At 42.1% G+C, this 17,521-nt stretch overlaps 1 protein-coding gene across 2 annotated transcripts in view; it reads right to left on the reverse strand.

Moving 5' to 3' along the window:
- Positions 1-17,521, reverse strand: part of LOC143804128 (class I histocompatibility antigen, F10 alpha chain-like) — a 604,087-nt gene that overhangs the window by 494,484 nt on the left and 92,082 nt on the right. The window contains exon 2 of one of the 2 annotated variants that reach the window (XM_077281910.1): positions 14,959-15,219. The exons of the other annotated variant lie outside the window; for it this stretch is intronic. Within the exon in view, the coding sequence (XP_077138025.1) occupies positions 14,959-15,219 (261 nt within the window). The remainder of the gene's footprint in view (positions 1-14,958; positions 15,220-17,521) is intronic. 2 annotated transcript variants of the gene reach the window in all.

Genomic DNA, 17,521 nt, shown 5'->3' on the forward strand with positions numbered 1-17,521 from the left:
CAAAGGGGGTCTGTAGCTGTTCTGCCTCCGAACACCTGGACATTGGAATTGCAGATGCCCAGGCTGGCCCACATCCATAACATCTGCGCTCTGGGATTCTATCTCCACGTCATATTCCCAAAGGTGGAGCTGGAGTAGTGCGAGGCAGTCACACGAAGGTCACCGTGAGTTGATGGTCTAGTGGTATGGTGAATATCGGAGGCCGAAGGACCAGGGGTCGCCAGCGTTGGGGGGCTGGTAGTATTTTTTCTCACTGAGTAGTAGTTTTTTCCACTGAGGCTTGATGGTGAGAGCCTCATCAGCTAGAGCTGCAGCATCCTCCACAGTGGCTTGTCTCCTCTCACGCACCCATTCCCGGATCTCAGCAGGGCACTTGAAGTAAAACTGCTCTTTTAGGATAACCTGGAGGAAGGTCTCCCAGGTTAAGGCCTCCTCTTCCTCCAGCCATTGATGACACACTTGTTTGAGCCTGTGGGCATACATCTTGAAAGACACTTCCTCATCACGGGCTAAAGTACGGAACTGAGTCCTGTAAGGGTATGTGTCCACATTCAGGATTGCATCAGGATTTGGTCAGGATTTTTCATCAGTATTTGTAAGCCAACACCAGGAGTGGAACAATTAGAGGAAAAGTATAATAGAAACATATGCACCACTTCTGCATTTATCACCCACTCCTGGTTTTGGCTTACAAATACTGATGTAAAATCCTGACCAAATCCTGATGCAATCCTGAATGTGGACACATACCCTAAGTGTCTGGGGTAACAGCATAATGTTCTAGAATAGTCTGTTTAATCTCCGCATACTTACAGTTCCCCCGAGGGTCCATAGCTCTATAGGCTGTGGCAGCTCCACCCTCTAAGAGCCCCACCAGATGTCGGACTCGCTCCCTTTCCGGGACTTCCATAAATCGACACTGATGTTCAAAGTCCTGGAAGAAGCCCTCAATGTCGCCTGCAGCCTCATTAAACGGCTAGAAGTCTTTGCGGGACACTCTGGGGAGTTCCCTCATGGTGGGTGCTGGGGTTACAGTCTGGAGCTTCTAGTTGCTTCCAAAGCGATCTGCCTCTCCAGCAATGCCATCTCCTGAGCTCTGTGAATGGCCTCCCTCTTATCGTCTATGGCGGCCTCTTCTCCCAGCAATGCCAACTTCTCCTCGTACCACACAACCCACTGACTTTTTTGGGTATTTACCTCCGTTTGCTGTGGGGATCCTTCCTCAGCGTAATCTTGCAGGCGAACTCCTTCCAAAGCCTCAATTAGCTGCTCCTTGGAGAGTCCCTTGTAGCTGACTCCCAGTTCACGGGCCTTTGTAGGTTCATCGCAGTCCAGTTCTTGTACTCTGCGGTGCTGGTTCCCGATGTTGATGGGCCTTTGTCCTCCATTCCTTCTGCTCTGATCCCACCGCTTGCCACCAGTTTGTGACGGGGTGTACGGCAGAGCAAGAAGGGACAACAGGCCAAGGGATGATTCAACAGATTTATTATCAAGAACGCTGGAACAACACATGCAGGTAGATCTACAGAGTCCACAATTAATCCAACGGAACAGGTTCGGGGCACCTCCCGATAATCCTTGTGCCAGCTAACAAAGCAATAGTCCACACGAGTCCAAAGGAACAGATTCGGGGACACCTCCTGATATTCCTTGTGCCAGCTAACAAAGCAATAGTCCACACGAGTCCAACGAAACAGATTAGGGGGCACCTCCCGATAATCCTTGTGCCAGCTAACAAAGCAATAGTCCACACGAGTCCAAGGGATCCGAAAACAATCCCACGAACGACGAGATACGTCCTCAGCTCAAGTCTCGCCCCGTTCGCTTCCACAGTCACAGATGGACGTGGGGTCTTGCCTCAGCTAAGAATCCCCACTTCTTCAAGGGTCAACTCCCATCTGATCTCAAAAATAAGAATGGATTGTCTGAGCTCCTGGGATCAGCCCATGAAGGGGGTAGGGGTCACACCTTCTATTCAATGGTTGGGTCCACCAGAAGATTCTAGACTGGTCGGCTCCGCTTAGTCTATCCAGTATGTGCATTTGACTAGCCACCTGCTGTGAGGAAGAATGGCTATTCCTTCACTAGTGGTGTTGACAAAGCTTAATTACATTATAGCGTAGGGCTGCAAGTATTGGGGGAAGGAGACAGGTTAAGTTACATACATCCCATGACATTGCAAAGTGTACAGTAAATACAACCAAATAAAAGGCGTACCACATCATGACATATTATACAAAATACAGGACAGGGAAAAAAGTACCTATCATGACTACAGTGTAGTGTGTATATTGTGTATACAGTATAGTGTGTATATTGTGGATACAGTGTAGTGTGTATATTGTATATAGTGTAGTGTGTATATCATGTATACAGTGTAGTGTGTATACAGTGTAGTGTGCATATCGTGTATACAGTGTAGTGTGTATATCATGTATACAGTGTAGTGTGTATACAGTGTAGTGTGCATATCGTGTATACAGTGTAGTGTGTATATCGTGTATACAGTGTAGTGTGTATATCGTGTATACAGTGTAGTGTGTATAACGTGTATACAGTGTAGTGTGTATATAGTGTATACAGTGTAGTGTGTATATAGTGTATACAGTGTAGTGTGTATATAGTGTATATAGTGTATACAGTGTAGTGTGTATATAGTGCATACAGTGTAGTGTGTATATAGTGTATACAGTGTAGTGTGTATATATCGTGTATACAGTGTAGTGTGTATATCGTGTATACAGTGTAGTGTGTATACAGTGTAGTGTGTATAACGTGTATTAGGGTCATTCCATATCAAGTGATCCAAATATGAATATTTTTTTTACCTGACGTCTTTAGATTTTGTTTATTTTTTGTTTTTATGAAGTACAACTTTAGTTAATTACAAATTAAAAGTTTAGAATTTTTTCCTTCATCAGTTAATTTTTTACAGATTTTTAAAGTTTTAAAAAAGCGCAGATTTTGGCCTGGTATGGCTTTACATTTTTTATCATATCTCGGGCTAGAATTAAGATATAGAGGTGGGAGAGGCAGCATTTTTCTCAGAACGGTACCGGCTTTCATTTGATATGTCACAAGACTATGTTTCTTTATATTTTGTTTTGGTGAAATCAAATTAAACATTTTGATGCGCAATTCTGAAAAAAACGTATGTTTTAAAATTTTGAAAACATGCATGTGTGTTACTTGTGACCTTGTTTATATTTGTACAGGGATTCAATTTGGGACCTATCACATTTGTATTTTTTTTTTAAGCCTTGAATCATCTGATTTTTTGTTTGTGTGAGTTTCTTCCCTTTTTCTTTTCAAATTACAACTTATTGCATTCAACATTTATATGTAACAATAAAGAAACACAAAAAACAAATACCATAGTGCCAGAATAAATACATCTTAATCATCATAACAACTTGCTCAGCATTTTCAACCTGAATGCATTGAACAAGCCAAAAGAAAAAACGTGATCACATCCTCAAGTGTGATTTTCTAAATACAGTCTGATCCTAATTATATGTTAAAAACAAGATTAAAAGAACCAATATTTTTACCACCTATTTATACATGGAACATTTTTTTTTCTACTATATCACTAAACATGTCATTTCTGAAGTGTTTAAGAAGAATAGTCCAGTAGTTAAATCCTCCTCGTACTATAAAATATGAACTAATCAAACAATTAATAGTAGGTTTTTACACTGGCCTTCTATCATCAATGTGTCCCTTCTAGTGGGTGAAATGCCATCTTGCCCATAAGCGCTCAGTAGCAATGGCCATCTCCTTCTGTGTCAGTATGTGCGGCTGTCATGGTGCTCGGCTCCACCTGAGTTCTATCTGTTTTTTGTTCACTTTTACAATGTCTGATTTTCTTGGATACACTAAGGACGGCGCTGGACCAGACGGTGCAGAAAAGTCACTTCTACGTCTTCATTTTCACAATCTTTGGAGAGTCCAGTAGCCACCAGCGCCGATCATATTCACAGGTCACATAGCCAGTTATGTCATCCATTGCCGATCTTGTGCCGCCTTCTACCACGTCATGGACGTCAGTCTTTATTTCCACTACATGGGATGAAAGTCCGGTATTGCTGAGTCCCTGTGATGGGTTCTGCTTCCTATAACCGATGTTATAACAAACTCTCCTCCTCCCCCCCCCCGTAGTCCTGGTTTGTACAATACATGAACTGGATGTTAAGAATATGTTTCTCCCTCCATTTGAGGAGTTACCTCTCCTGCGTGATAAGATTTGGTGTGAATACGGCCTCTGAAGACCCGAGCTGCCGGCCGGTCATCTGCTCTGCAGTCACCGTCTACCCCTGGTCATCCTCAGCCCTAACAAAGCTTCTCCTCTGTCCTCTCCTGCTTCTAATACTCTGTAACATAATAAATAATACCGTAATATCTAGCAATCATGGATTATTTGGTAAATCTAGACCCCACACTGTTAGACCACAGGCTGAACAGATCTGAGATCAAGATTTTTGAACTGACACTGTAATAGTTTTATTTTTTAAAATATGATCCCACCACGATCCCAGCTTGTATTTTGGTGCAGAAGTGGCTAGGAGCATAGCAGGCACATGTGCAGTTTTTGAAATTTTTAAATTAAACGTTTTTTTCGGAAAAGCGTTTTAAAATTTTGCGCTTGCGTTCGCATAGGTAAAATATTATTAAAGATACTCTTGTGACATATCTGGTGAAAACCTGTACAGTTCTGAGTAGAATGGTGTTTATTTTGTTTCTCTATCTCTTTTCTAGCCCGAGTTATGGGGAGAAATGTAAAGGCAGGCAACACCGAAATTCGCAGTTTTTCCGAACTTTGAAAATCAATAAAAAAAAAAAAAAAAATATCTAGAATTTTTTTTTCTCCACATTTTGCATTCTCTGACACACTATTACCAAATAACAAAATCTCAAAAGAATTAAAAATATAGTGGTAAAAATCATTGGTTCACTTGACATGGAATGACCGTATACAGTGTAGTGTGTGTATATAGTGTATACAGTGTAGTGTGTATATAGTGTATACAGTGTAGTGTGTATATTGTGTATACAGTGTAGTGTGTATATAGTGTATACAGTGTAGTGTATATAGTGTATACAGTGTAGTGTATATAGTGTATACAGTGTAGTGTGTATATAGTGTATACAGTGTAGTGTGTGTATATAGTGTATACAGTGTAGTGTGTGTATATAGTGTATACAGTGTAGTGTGTATATAGTGTATACAGTGTAGTGTGTATATAGTGTATACAGTGTAGTGTGTATATAGTGTATACAGTGTAGTGTGTATATAGTGTATACAGTGTAGTGTGTATATAGTGTATACAGTGTAGTGTGTATATAGTGTATACAGTGTAGTGTGTATATAGTGTATACAGTGTAGTGTGTATACAGTGTAGTGTGTATATTGTGTATACAGTGTAGTGTATATATAGTGTATACAGTGTAGTGTGTATATATTGTATACAGTGTAGTGTGTATATAGTGTATACAGTGTAGTGTGTATATAGTGTATATAGTGTAGTGTGTATATTGTGTATACAGTGTAGTGTGTATATAGTGTATACAGTGTAGTGTGTATATAGTGTATACAGTGTAGTGTGTGTATATAGTGTATATAGTGTAGTGTGTATATAGTGTATACAGTGTAGTGTGTATATAGTGTATACAGTGTAGTGTGTATATAGTGTATACAGTGTAGTGTGTATATTGTGTATACAGTGTAGTGTGTATATAGTGTATACAGTGTAGTGTATATAGTGTATACAGTGTAGTGTATATAGTGTATACAGTGTAGTGTGTATATAGTGTATACAGTGTAGTGTGTGTATATAGTGTATACAGTGTAGTGTGTGTATATAGTGTATACAGTGTAGTGTGTATATAGTGTATACAGTGTAGTGTGTATATAGTGTATACAGTGTAGTGTGTATATAGTGTATACAGTGTAGTGTGTATATAGTGTATACAGTGTAGTGTGTATATAGTGTATACAGTGTAGTGTGTATATAGTGTATACAGTGTAGTGTGTATATAGTGTATACAGTGTAGTGTGTATACAGTGTAGTGTGTATATTGTGTATACAGTGTAGTGTATATATAGTGTATACAGTGTAATGTGTATATAGTGTATACAGTAGTGTGTATATAGTGTATACAGTGTAGTGTGTATATAGTGTATACAGTGTAGTGTGTATATAGTGTATACAGTGTAGTGTGTATATTGTGTATACAGTGTAGTGTATATATAGTGTATACAGTGTAATGTGTATATAGTGTATACAGTAGTGTGTATATAGTGTATACAGTGTAGTGTGTATATAGTGTATACAGTGTAGTGTGTGTATATAGTGTATACAGTGTAGTGTGTATATAGTGTATACAGTGTAGTGTGTATATAGTGTATAGTGTAGTGTGTGTATATAGTGTATACAGTGTAGTGTGTGTATATAGTGTATACAGTGTAGTGTGTGTATATAGTGTATACAGTGTAGTGTGTGTATATAGTGTATACAGTGTAGTGTGTGTATATAGTGTATACAGTGTAGTGTGTGTATATAGTGTATACAGTATCAAAAAAATATAATGGTGTGCACTCGGCCTAGGACGAGGTGCTGGTGTAATAGACTAGAGGTCTCCACTACAGCAAGATTTCAGATTCACCGCACACTCTGAGGTAGTATAAATTTGTAACGAAAATTTATTGTATAAACAATCTGGGAGCGGAACAGAATATACAGTATTATGCGATCTTTTAACAACGTTTAGGCTCAACCTGAGCCTTTATCACGTGATCGCTGTGGAAAAAGAGATATATACAGAACAAAAAACAAAAAATTATACATAATACAAAACATAGGGAAAAAAACACAAAATAACACACTATAAGAGACATCAGTGCAAATGCTCCTAGATTAAGTGCTAGAAATCGTGGGTCCGCCCACCGAGTCCGCCATATTCAGATGCCAGTGGAACAAACAGAAGGCGAAAGACTGGATGAGTCAGAGTGAAGCATTGAGAACATGGTGACACAGGGAAATAAACGATCCTGAGTGCCCTGTGGGTAGAAGTGACATTGTGAATGGGGCATAAGTAAGAAAAGACAGACAAAAAGAGCCAGCGGGCTTAACCTGATGGTGTGTATTATGTGTGACCAGAAACATCCCCTATGACGTTTATGCTGAGAAAAAGTCACGGTTTTAGTAACCCCTGAGATGTAATCATTACCTTCTAGTAGTATCACCAATACTTTGGAAGGGTAAGGTTTAAATGAAAAAACCTACACTGTAAAGAGAGATCAGTAAGCATGAGGGAGTGGAATCCTGAAACAATAACCAAGAGCCCAAGGCACTACGTATCATACCTAATGGGATGTAAACATCCACCTGGAGTAGTCAAGGATAATCAATCTGCAAGGGTAAACAGCACACATCAGTCCAGTGAGGTTATAATGGGACCGAGGGTTATGGACCGGGGAGTTATCTCTGGTGCCCCCTACCTCACTTCTACCCACAGGGCACTCAGGATCGTTTATTTCCCTGTGTCACCATGTTCTCAATGCTTCACTCTGACTCATCCAGTCTTTCGCCTTCTGTTTGTTCCACTGGCATCTGAATATGGCGGACTCGGTGGGCGGACCCACGATTTCTAGCACTTAATCTAGGAGCATTTGCACTGATGTCTCTTATAGTGTGTTATTTTGTGTTTTTTTCCCTATGTTTTGTATTATGTATAATTTTTTGTTTTTTGTTCTGTATATATCTCTTTTTCCACAGCGATCACGTGATAAAGGCTCAGGTTGAGCCGAAACGTTGTTAAAAGATCGCATAATACTGTATATTCTGTTCCGCTCCCAGATTGTTTATACAATAAATTTTCGTTACAAATTTATACTACCTCAGAGTGTGCGGTGAATCTGAAATCTTGCTATAGTGTATACAGTGTAGTGTGTATAGTGTATACAGTGCAGTGTGTATATAGTGTATACAGTGTAGTGTGTATATAGTGTATACAGTGTAGTGTGTATATAGTGTATACAGTGTAGTGGGTATATTGTGTATACAGTGTAGTGTGTATATAGTGTATACAGTGCAGTGTGTATATAGTGTATACAGTGTAGTGTGTATATCGTGTATACAGTGTAGTGTGTATAACGTGTATACAGTGTAGTGTGTATATAGTGTATACAGTGTAGTGTGTATACAGTGTAGTGTGTGTATATAGTGTATACAGTGTAGTGTGTATAACGTGTATACAGTGTAGTGTGTATATAGTGTATACAGTGTAGTGTGTATATAGTGTATACAGTGTAGTGTGTATATAGTGTATACAGTGTAGTGTGTATATAGTGTATACAGTGTAGTGTGTATATAGTGTATACAGTGTAGTGTGTATATAGTGTATACAGTGTAGTGTGTATATAGTGTATAGTATATATATGTATAGTGTGTATATAGTGTATAGTATATATATGAGTACACGCCCACCTTTCCTAGGAGTAAGAAGCACTGAACATGAGCTCCTGAAATTCCATCACTTTATACCTTGTAATGAGGAAACTGTAAGACAAAACCTGGAAAAACTCAACTCCGTGGAACATAAATGTGATCTGGACCGAACTGGACCTTAAATTTTATGAAAAAAGGAAGAATTGGAGGATTTAAAGGACAAATCAGGAATCCCCTGGAGGAAACAGACTGGAAAGAGCTGGAATCATACATCTGACATCCTGATACCTGGACCTATAAAAGGCAGGAGAATTCCTTAACCACAACACAACCTATAGACTTGTTACAAATTAATCTTCTTAGAAATAAGGATTATAATTAACATAACTACAAAATGGAGAACACAAACTTGGAACAAGTAAAGGAACAAAGCCCAGAGACACAGGAATGCTTGGGGTCAGATCTGGAGATAACACAGTGGGGTAATAAATCCAAGAAGGACTACATTAGAGAGAATCCAGAGACTCTTTATGCAGATTTCACAAAGGAAGAACCAAAAAGAAAAAACAATGTATTATTCTATACAGAGCAGCTCTCAGCCTGGCACACTGCCCTGTGCAATCGATATAAACATGTAACTAAATCCAACACCAATAATGCCCAGCGGATGAAAATTACCAGCCAAGCCGATGACGACACCAATGTGCTCACCATAAGCCTGTACAACAATGGCACAGTCATGGTGCAGGGGACGGAGGAGATTCTGCAGCAATTTGAAAAGTGTTTTTCTGATATCAAAGAGCAGGCACAAACCTATAAAGGACTACAAGCCCCAGCAGCTACCTCTAATGCTACCTCTAATGCTACCTCTAATGCTCACATAGGGATTCCCAGACAGAGCCGCCTATCCCCCGACACTTCACACCTCTCGCAGGATAACATCAGAGACTTCTTATCTCAATTAGAAGGAGACTTGGCCCAACTGAAATTAGAATGTGAAAGAAACGCACAAGGGAATGCAAATTACCAAGCAACAAATGACACAGCCCTACAGAAAATAAGGGAAGAAATGTGTGACCTGAAATGTCAACACCAGGCCGCTCTACAGGAAATGGGGGAACTGAAAAAAGACAATGATGAACTCAGAAAGGAGATTGCAGAATTAAAAGCCCACAGCCCTGGGCATCTGAACCTGCAGGGGGCAATGGAAACAAGCCAGAGAGCAGACAACATGGCCACCACTGACCAGAATGTAGGGACACCTACTAGCAATAAAATAATAACCAACAATATGACTGATCCTGAAACCAGAGAGATGGAAGAGAGAAGAGAACCAGCCACCAGCAAAGCCAGCCTCACAGACCCCCGTCAGCAGCACCGTAGCCCACCCAAGACATCACAAAGTCCTGACATTGTCCTAATAATGGACTCAAATGGGAAGTACCTGAATACACAGCGGCTATTCCCAGGAAAACAGGTCCGTACAATCCGCTGTGCGAATATTGAACAGGTGGCAGAGGTCATCAGTAAACCACGGTTTACCAACCCAAAGCATATTATTATACACACGGGTACAAACAATCTGCCAGACCAGCACCAGCAGATCGCAGAACAACTGATCAACCTGGCAAAGATGGCACAACAAAAATTCTCAGACAGTAAAATCATTCTGTCATCGCTGCTCCCAAGAAAGGACACACCCAGGCAATCCACCCAAACCATCAATACAGAACTGACTGAAAGGATCAAGACTGTGCCAAACGTGACCCTGGCACAACACCTCTCCATAAACACCAGTCACCTGCACGATAATAAACACCTCAACAAACAAGGGGTCAGCCTCCTGGACAAAGAGCTGAAGGACATCGTGCTAAACAGAGACCCCAGGGCTGGATCCAACAGTGGCCATAATCACACTGAAAGACCCCCAAGAACGAAAGAGCAGAAAACCCCAACGCTACCTCCTGAAGCTGGAAACAAAGCTCTTCACCCAGTGTCAGACCATCAGAGGAGGAGACCTCCATGGAGGAGACCACCGAGCCCGCACAGACACATGCAGAGCAGAGATAGGGATGAGATAAAGACCCTGCTCAATGCACTGTGCAGAATTCTAATGTGACTGGATGGAACCAAGCACTTCTATAATGTCTCTAATGTGACTGGATGGAACCAAGCACTTCTATAAAACAGTCAGAAATCCAGTTTGTCCCACACAGCTATACTCATTACAAGGTATATACACACAAAATACACTGAAGAATGTCTTCACTTACAATCAGCAGCTGGAATATTCAGGGTCTCAACGCCTCAACCTTTGGATCTAAAACAAAGGACCCTGATTTTATACAAAGACTGAAAAATATAGACATTCAGATCCTCCTGGAAACATGGACCAGAGCCGAAAACGAATCCCTGGTGCCTATTGGATACAAGGAATTCTCGGTCCATGCCCAGAAAAATAAAAACATCAAACAGGGCCGGGGCTCAGGAGGAGTATTGATCTGGTATAAAGAGGAGCTTCACCCGTACATCAAACCGTTGAAGAAAGGAGGCAGCCACATATGGATCAGAATCAGCAGCTCCATCCTCACCTGCCAGTCTGATGTCCACCTCTGTGCCACCTATATACCACCGCCAGAGTCCCCCTACTTCAATCCAGACTGCTTCGAGATCTTACAAAGAGAAGCCGCCCATTATCAGGCCCTGGGCAAAGTTCTCATCTTTGGAGACCTCAATGCAAGAACAGGGAGAGAGAGAGACTTCCTGACCACGGATGGAAACATCTACATACTTGGAGCAGAGAATGATGGCGAAGACCCTGTACACACTGAGAGAAACAGCTATGACGGTACAGTCAACAAAAGTGGCAGAAAGCTCCTGAACGTATGTAGAAGTCTAGGACTTCATATCCTTAATGGACGAAGCAAGGGTGACTCCTTAGGAAGGTATACACTAAACTCCCATGTAGGGAGGAGTGTAGTAGACTACGCCATTACAGATCTGAACCTGGCAGATGTCAGCGCCCTCATAGTCACCCCACAAACGCACCTGTCAGACCACAGCCAACTTCTTCTGTGCATGAAATCTACAGAGAAACCATCCACTCAGAAGCCACAGCAGAGCGGCCTCTTTACCCGGCCTCCATCCTATAAATGGTCCAAAATGTCGGCACTAAAGTATAAAGAAGCTTCCAGCAGACTTGAAATACAGCGGATGCTGCACCACTTCTACAACCTCGAGTACAAGCCAAACCCAGAGGGAGTGAGCCAAGCCGCAAAGGACCTCAACAATATATTCTACGCAATGGCCAGACTGTCCGACCTTAAAAAAGTCGACTACAAGAGACCAAAAGAAACACAGGTCAATGGCTGGTTTGACAAAGAATGTAAAGCTGTACGGAAGACCCTGAGAACAGCCTCCAACAAGAAACACAGAGACCCCAACCACCTGGGCCTGAGGGAAGCCTATGACTCCATACAAAGGCAGTACAAAACCCTCCTCAGGAGGAAGAAGCAGAGTTACATCTCTACCAAGCTTAACCAACTCCAAGACGCCCTCCAGGACAACTCCTTCTGGGAACTATGGAACCACATGGGCACCAAAGACAAGAAAAACAACACCCATATCCAAAATGGCAACCTCTGGCTCCAATACTTCAGAGACCTCTATAAAGACATTCCAAAGGAAGAACTAAGCCAAGAACAGGAAAACATAATGGCGAAACTAAAAGCAATGGAGGAAAAAATCAAAAACTTCCAAAACCCGGTGGATACACCTATAACACTACAGGAAGTAGCCGAGAGACTCTCCTCCATAAGATGTAGAAAAGCCAGTGGCCTGGACGGAATCCTACCAGAAATGCTGAAGTACAGCCCACCAGAAATACAGGCTGCAATGGTTAAACTCTTCAATATTGTGCTGAGTGCTGGCTACTTCCCTCGTACCTGGAACCAAGGCCTCATCACACCCATCCACAAGAGTGGGGACAGGTATGACCCAGCCAACTACAGAGGCATATGTGTCAGCAGCAACCTGGGAAAACTGTTCAACAGTATCCTGAACAAGAGGATCCTCACCTTCCTCACCGAGCACAACGTCCTCAGCAAGAGCCAAGCAGGGTTCATGCCGAACCACTGACCACATCTACACTCTGCACAGCCTCATTCAGAGACACGTCTACAATACAAAGAATGGGAAGATATACGCCTGCTTTGTGGACTTTAAAAAGGCCTTTGATTCAGTGTGGCACCCGGGCTTATTCCTGAAACTGCTGGAGAGCGGAATAGGAGGAAAGACCTATGATGTCATCAAAAGCTCCTACACTGAGAACCGCTGCAGCGTGAGTGTGAACGGCAGAAGAACGGCTTATTTCCAGCAGAGCCGCGGGGTCAGACAAGGCTGCAGCCTAAGTCCAACACTCTTCAACATTTACATCAACGAGCTGGCTACCGCCCTGGAATCCTCCTCAGCACCTGGTCTCACACTCCACGACGCTCAGGTGAAATTCCTGCTGTATGCAGATGACCTGCTGCTGCTGTCACCAACCGAGAAAGGCCTCCAGGACAACCTGAAAATCCTAGAGAAATTCCGCTCCACCTGGGCTCTACCGGTCAACCTAAAGAAAACCAACACCATGGTGTTCCAGAGGAGAAAGAGAAAATCAGACCAGCACCCATCATTTGTCCTCAACAACTGCGACCTCACAGGAACTGACAAATATACCTACCTGGGCCTAGAGATTCACCGGTCAGGGAGCTTCAAACAAGCCATAGAGACCCTGAAAGACAAGGCCTGCAAAACCCTCTATGCCATCCAAAGGAAACTCTACCATCTGAAGCCACCAGTGAGGGTCTGGCTAAAAATCTTCGACTCCATCATCGCCCCAATCCTCCTGTATGGCAGCGAAGTCTGGGGTCCCCACACCTACCCAGACTGGTCAAGGTGGGATTCCAGTCCAACAGAAATATTCCACCTGGAATTCTGCAAGCACCTTCTCCAGGTCCATCGGAGCACCTCCAACAGTGCTTGTCGGGCCGAGCTGGGCAGATTCCCTCTACACCTAACAGTTCTAAAGAGGGAGCTGTCATTCCGGGCTCACCTGCATAGGAGCAATCCAAGCTCCCATCACCATAAAGCCCTGATACATGTAGGTGAAACAGAAAAACCAGAACCCTCGGAACAGCCCAGCCAAACCCAACCGGACCAGAACACCAATCATAACAACCTGACAAAAGCCGGAATCAGGAAGATGGCAGAAGAAGGCCAGGAGAAGTATGTCAGTGACTGGAAGAATGATATCAACAACTCACAGAAACTGAACACGTACCGGAGTCTACAGAGAGAAAACAGACTGGCCCCATATCTGGAGAAACTCCCGGACCCCAGAGATCGCAAGATCCTTAGCCGATATAGACTCAGTGCCCACAGTCTGGCCATCGAATGTGTCCGACACAGGCAGAGCTACAAGCCCAGGGAGGAAAGACTGCCAACACTGCGATCAGGAGGCCATAGAGGACGAAACCCACTTCCTGCTACACTGCTCCAAATACTCAGCAGTGAGGGACACTCACTTCAGGAGACTCTCACATCTCTTCCCAGACTTCATCACCATGAAGGAGGAAGAGAAGACATATATCCTGCTGGGAGAAGAAGACAGAGCAGTGGAGATAGCAGCGCGGTATGTGAGCGAATGTCATAGACTGCGAGAAAGACAGCCATGATGCCATGGACTATAGCCCCCACAATGGATCTGCCCCCATCCACCTTCCCTATGCCATGGACTATAGCCCCCACCCTGGATCTGCCCCCATCCACCTTCCCTATGCCATGGACTATAGCCCCCCACCCTGGATCTGCCCCCATCCACCTCCCCTATGCCATGGACTATAGCCCCCACCCTGGATCTGCCCCCATCCACCTCCCTTACAGCTCCTACCCAACATCCCCACAGTCCCTATCCCTATTGCCTTTATACACTTGCTTTGGCAAAACTGATGTGTATTTGGTCCTGCCAATAAAGCTTCTTTGAATCTTGAATCTAGTGTATACAGTGTAGTGTGTATATTGTGTATAGTGTAGTGTGTATATTGTGTATAGTGTAGTGTGTATATAGTGTATACAGTGTAGTGTGTATATAGTGTATACAGTGTAGTGTGTATATAGTGTATACAGTGTAGTGTGTATATAGTGTATACAGTGTAGTGTGTATATAGTGTATACAGTGTAGTGTGTATATAGTGTATACAGTGTAGTGTGTATATAGTGTATACAGTGTAGTGTGTATATAGTGTATACAGTGTAGTGTGTATATAGTGTATACAGTGTAGTGTGTATATAGTGTATATAGTGTAGTGTGTATATAGTGTATACAGTGTAGTGTGTATATAGTGTATACAGTGTAGTGTGTATATAGTGTATACAGTGTAGTGTGTATATAGTGTATACAGTGTAGTGTGTATATAGTGTATACAGTGTAGTGTGTATATAGTGTATACAGTATATTTCTCACCTCCGCTCTGGTTGAATCGCTCCATCACTGTCCTCACATTATGTCTCATTACAGCCTCATTCCCTTTAGCGATCTGTGTATTTTCCTCCCAGTATCCATCCTCCATTTTCTCCATCCACTGGACCTTGGGTCGGTATCTGCCGCTGTCTGAGTTATAATTCACAATCTCTCGATCATCCACATATCCGATCTCGGAATATTCCGGCAGCCCGGACCACGGAGCTGAGACCACTGTATAATAATACCGCATAGAGTGACTGTCTGAGAGAGACACAGAGTGTTACATGTCACACACTGGACACTGCACACAGGAGGAGACACAGATATATACAGGATAATAATATATTTTTTTAATTAAACATCATTTTTATTGATTTTTTTTTAACGTAACATTGGATAGGATATAGCATCAGCAATGACACTGTAAATTACCAAAAGTACATATACAAATCTTACTTGTCAGACAACAGATCCGCATAACTTTTTTAAAATCCTATATAGAGACATAGATAGATCTCCGTCAGTGCCTTGTAACACAAATTTTGGGGAAACAGTAAGAGAAAGAAAGGACAGACTGACTACATAGAAGGGGAATAGGGGAAGGAAGAGAATCTCTTTTACTGTATTTTGCATTGTCCAGAGTGTCGTTCTACGGTAATATATGTTGTATCTTTAATAGACATTATACATCTGGAATAGTTCCCAAGACCCCCAACGTCCCGCTCAGATCCTCCAGACAGCACCATTCCGTGTGGAGGAAGGGACTAATCATTCTCGATATTTCATGGGGACTATAGTGGAAACCAATGAACGTTTTCCACAGCGGAAATACTTTCCCTGCAGATTTTTCTTTACTCCTTTCCGCCTCTATTAATCCAATCCCCAGTAAGTGCTTCATCTGGGCTATTATCATCACCATCGATGGGGCGTTTGGTTTAACCCCTTCACCCCCAAGGGTGGTTTGCACGTTAATGACCGGGCCAATTTTTACAATTCTGACCACTGTCCCTTTATGAGGTTATAACTCTGGAACGGTTCAACGGATCTTGGCGATTCTGACATTGTTTTCTCGTGACATATTGTACTTCATATTAGTGGTAAAATTTATTCAATATAACTTGCGTTTATTTGTGAAAAAAATGGAAATTTGGCGAAAATTTTGAAAATTTCGCAATTTTCCAACTTTGAATTTTTATGCCCTTAAATCACAGACATATGATACGCAAAATACTTAATAAGTAACATTTCCCACATGTCTACTTTACATCAGCACAATTTTGGAACCAATTTTTTTTTTTGTGACGGAGTTATAAGGGTTAAAAGTTGACCAGCAATTTCTCATTTTTACAACATCATTTTTTTTAGGGACCACATCTCATTTGAAGTCATTTTGAGGGGTCTATATGATAGAAAATACCCAAGTGTGACACCATTCTAAAAACTGCACCCCTCAAGGTGCTCAAAACCACATTCAAAAAGTTTATTAACCCTTCAGGTGTTTCACAGGAATTTTTGGAATGTTTAAATAAAAATGAACATTTAACTTTTTTTCACACAATTTATTTCAGCTCCAATTTGTTTTATTTTACCAAGGGTAACAGGAGAAAATAGACCCCAAAATTTGTTGTACAATTTGTCCTGAGTACGCTGATACCCCATATGTGGGGGTAATCCACTGTTTGGGCGCATGGCAGAGCTCGGAAGGAAAGGAGCGCCATTTGACTTTTCAATGCAAAATTGACTAGAATTGAGATGGGACGCCATGTTGCATTTGGAGAGCCCCTGATGTGCCTAAACATTGAAACCCCCCACAAGTGACACCATTTTGGAAAGTAGACCCCCTAAGGAACTTATCTAGATGTGTGGTGAGCACTTTGACCCAACAAGTGCTTTACAGAAGTTTATAATGCAGAGCCGTAAAAATAAAAAATCATATTTTTTCACAAAAATGATCTTTTCGCCCCCAATTTTTTATTTTCCCAAGGGTAAGAGAAGAAATTGGACCCCAAAAATTGTTGTGCAATTTGTCCTGAGTACGCTGATACCCCATATGTGGGTGTAAACCATTGTTTGGGCGCAGGGCAGAGCTCGGAAGGGAAGGAGCGCCATTTGACTTTTCAATGCAAAATTGACTGGAATTGAGATGGGACGCCATGTTGCGTTTGGAGAGCCCCTGATGTGCCTAAACATTGAAACCCCCCACAAGTGACACCATTTTGGAAAGTAGACCCCCTAAGGAACTTATCTAGATGTGTTTTGAGAGCTTTGAACCCCCAAGTGTTTCACTACAAATTATAACGCAGAGCCGTGAAAATAAAAATTCTTTTTTTTTTATTCACAAAAATGATTTTTTAGCCCCCAGTTTTGTATTTTCTCAAGGGTATCAGGATAAATTGGACCCCAAAAGTTGTTGTCCAATTTGTCTTGAGTACGCTGATACCCCATATGTGGGGGGGAACCACTGTTTGGGCGCATGACAGAGCTCGGAAGGGAAGGAGCGCCATTTGGAATGCAGACTTAAATGGATTGGTCTGCAGGCGTCACGTTGCATTTGCAGAGCCCC

The sequence above is a fragment of the Ranitomeya variabilis genome, chromosome 1, assembly GCF_051348905.1.
Source record: "Ranitomeya variabilis isolate aRanVar5 chromosome 1, aRanVar5.hap1, whole genome shotgun sequence".
In the NCBI taxonomy this organism is placed as follows: Eukaryota; Metazoa; Chordata; class Amphibia; order Anura; family Dendrobatidae; genus Ranitomeya; species Ranitomeya variabilis.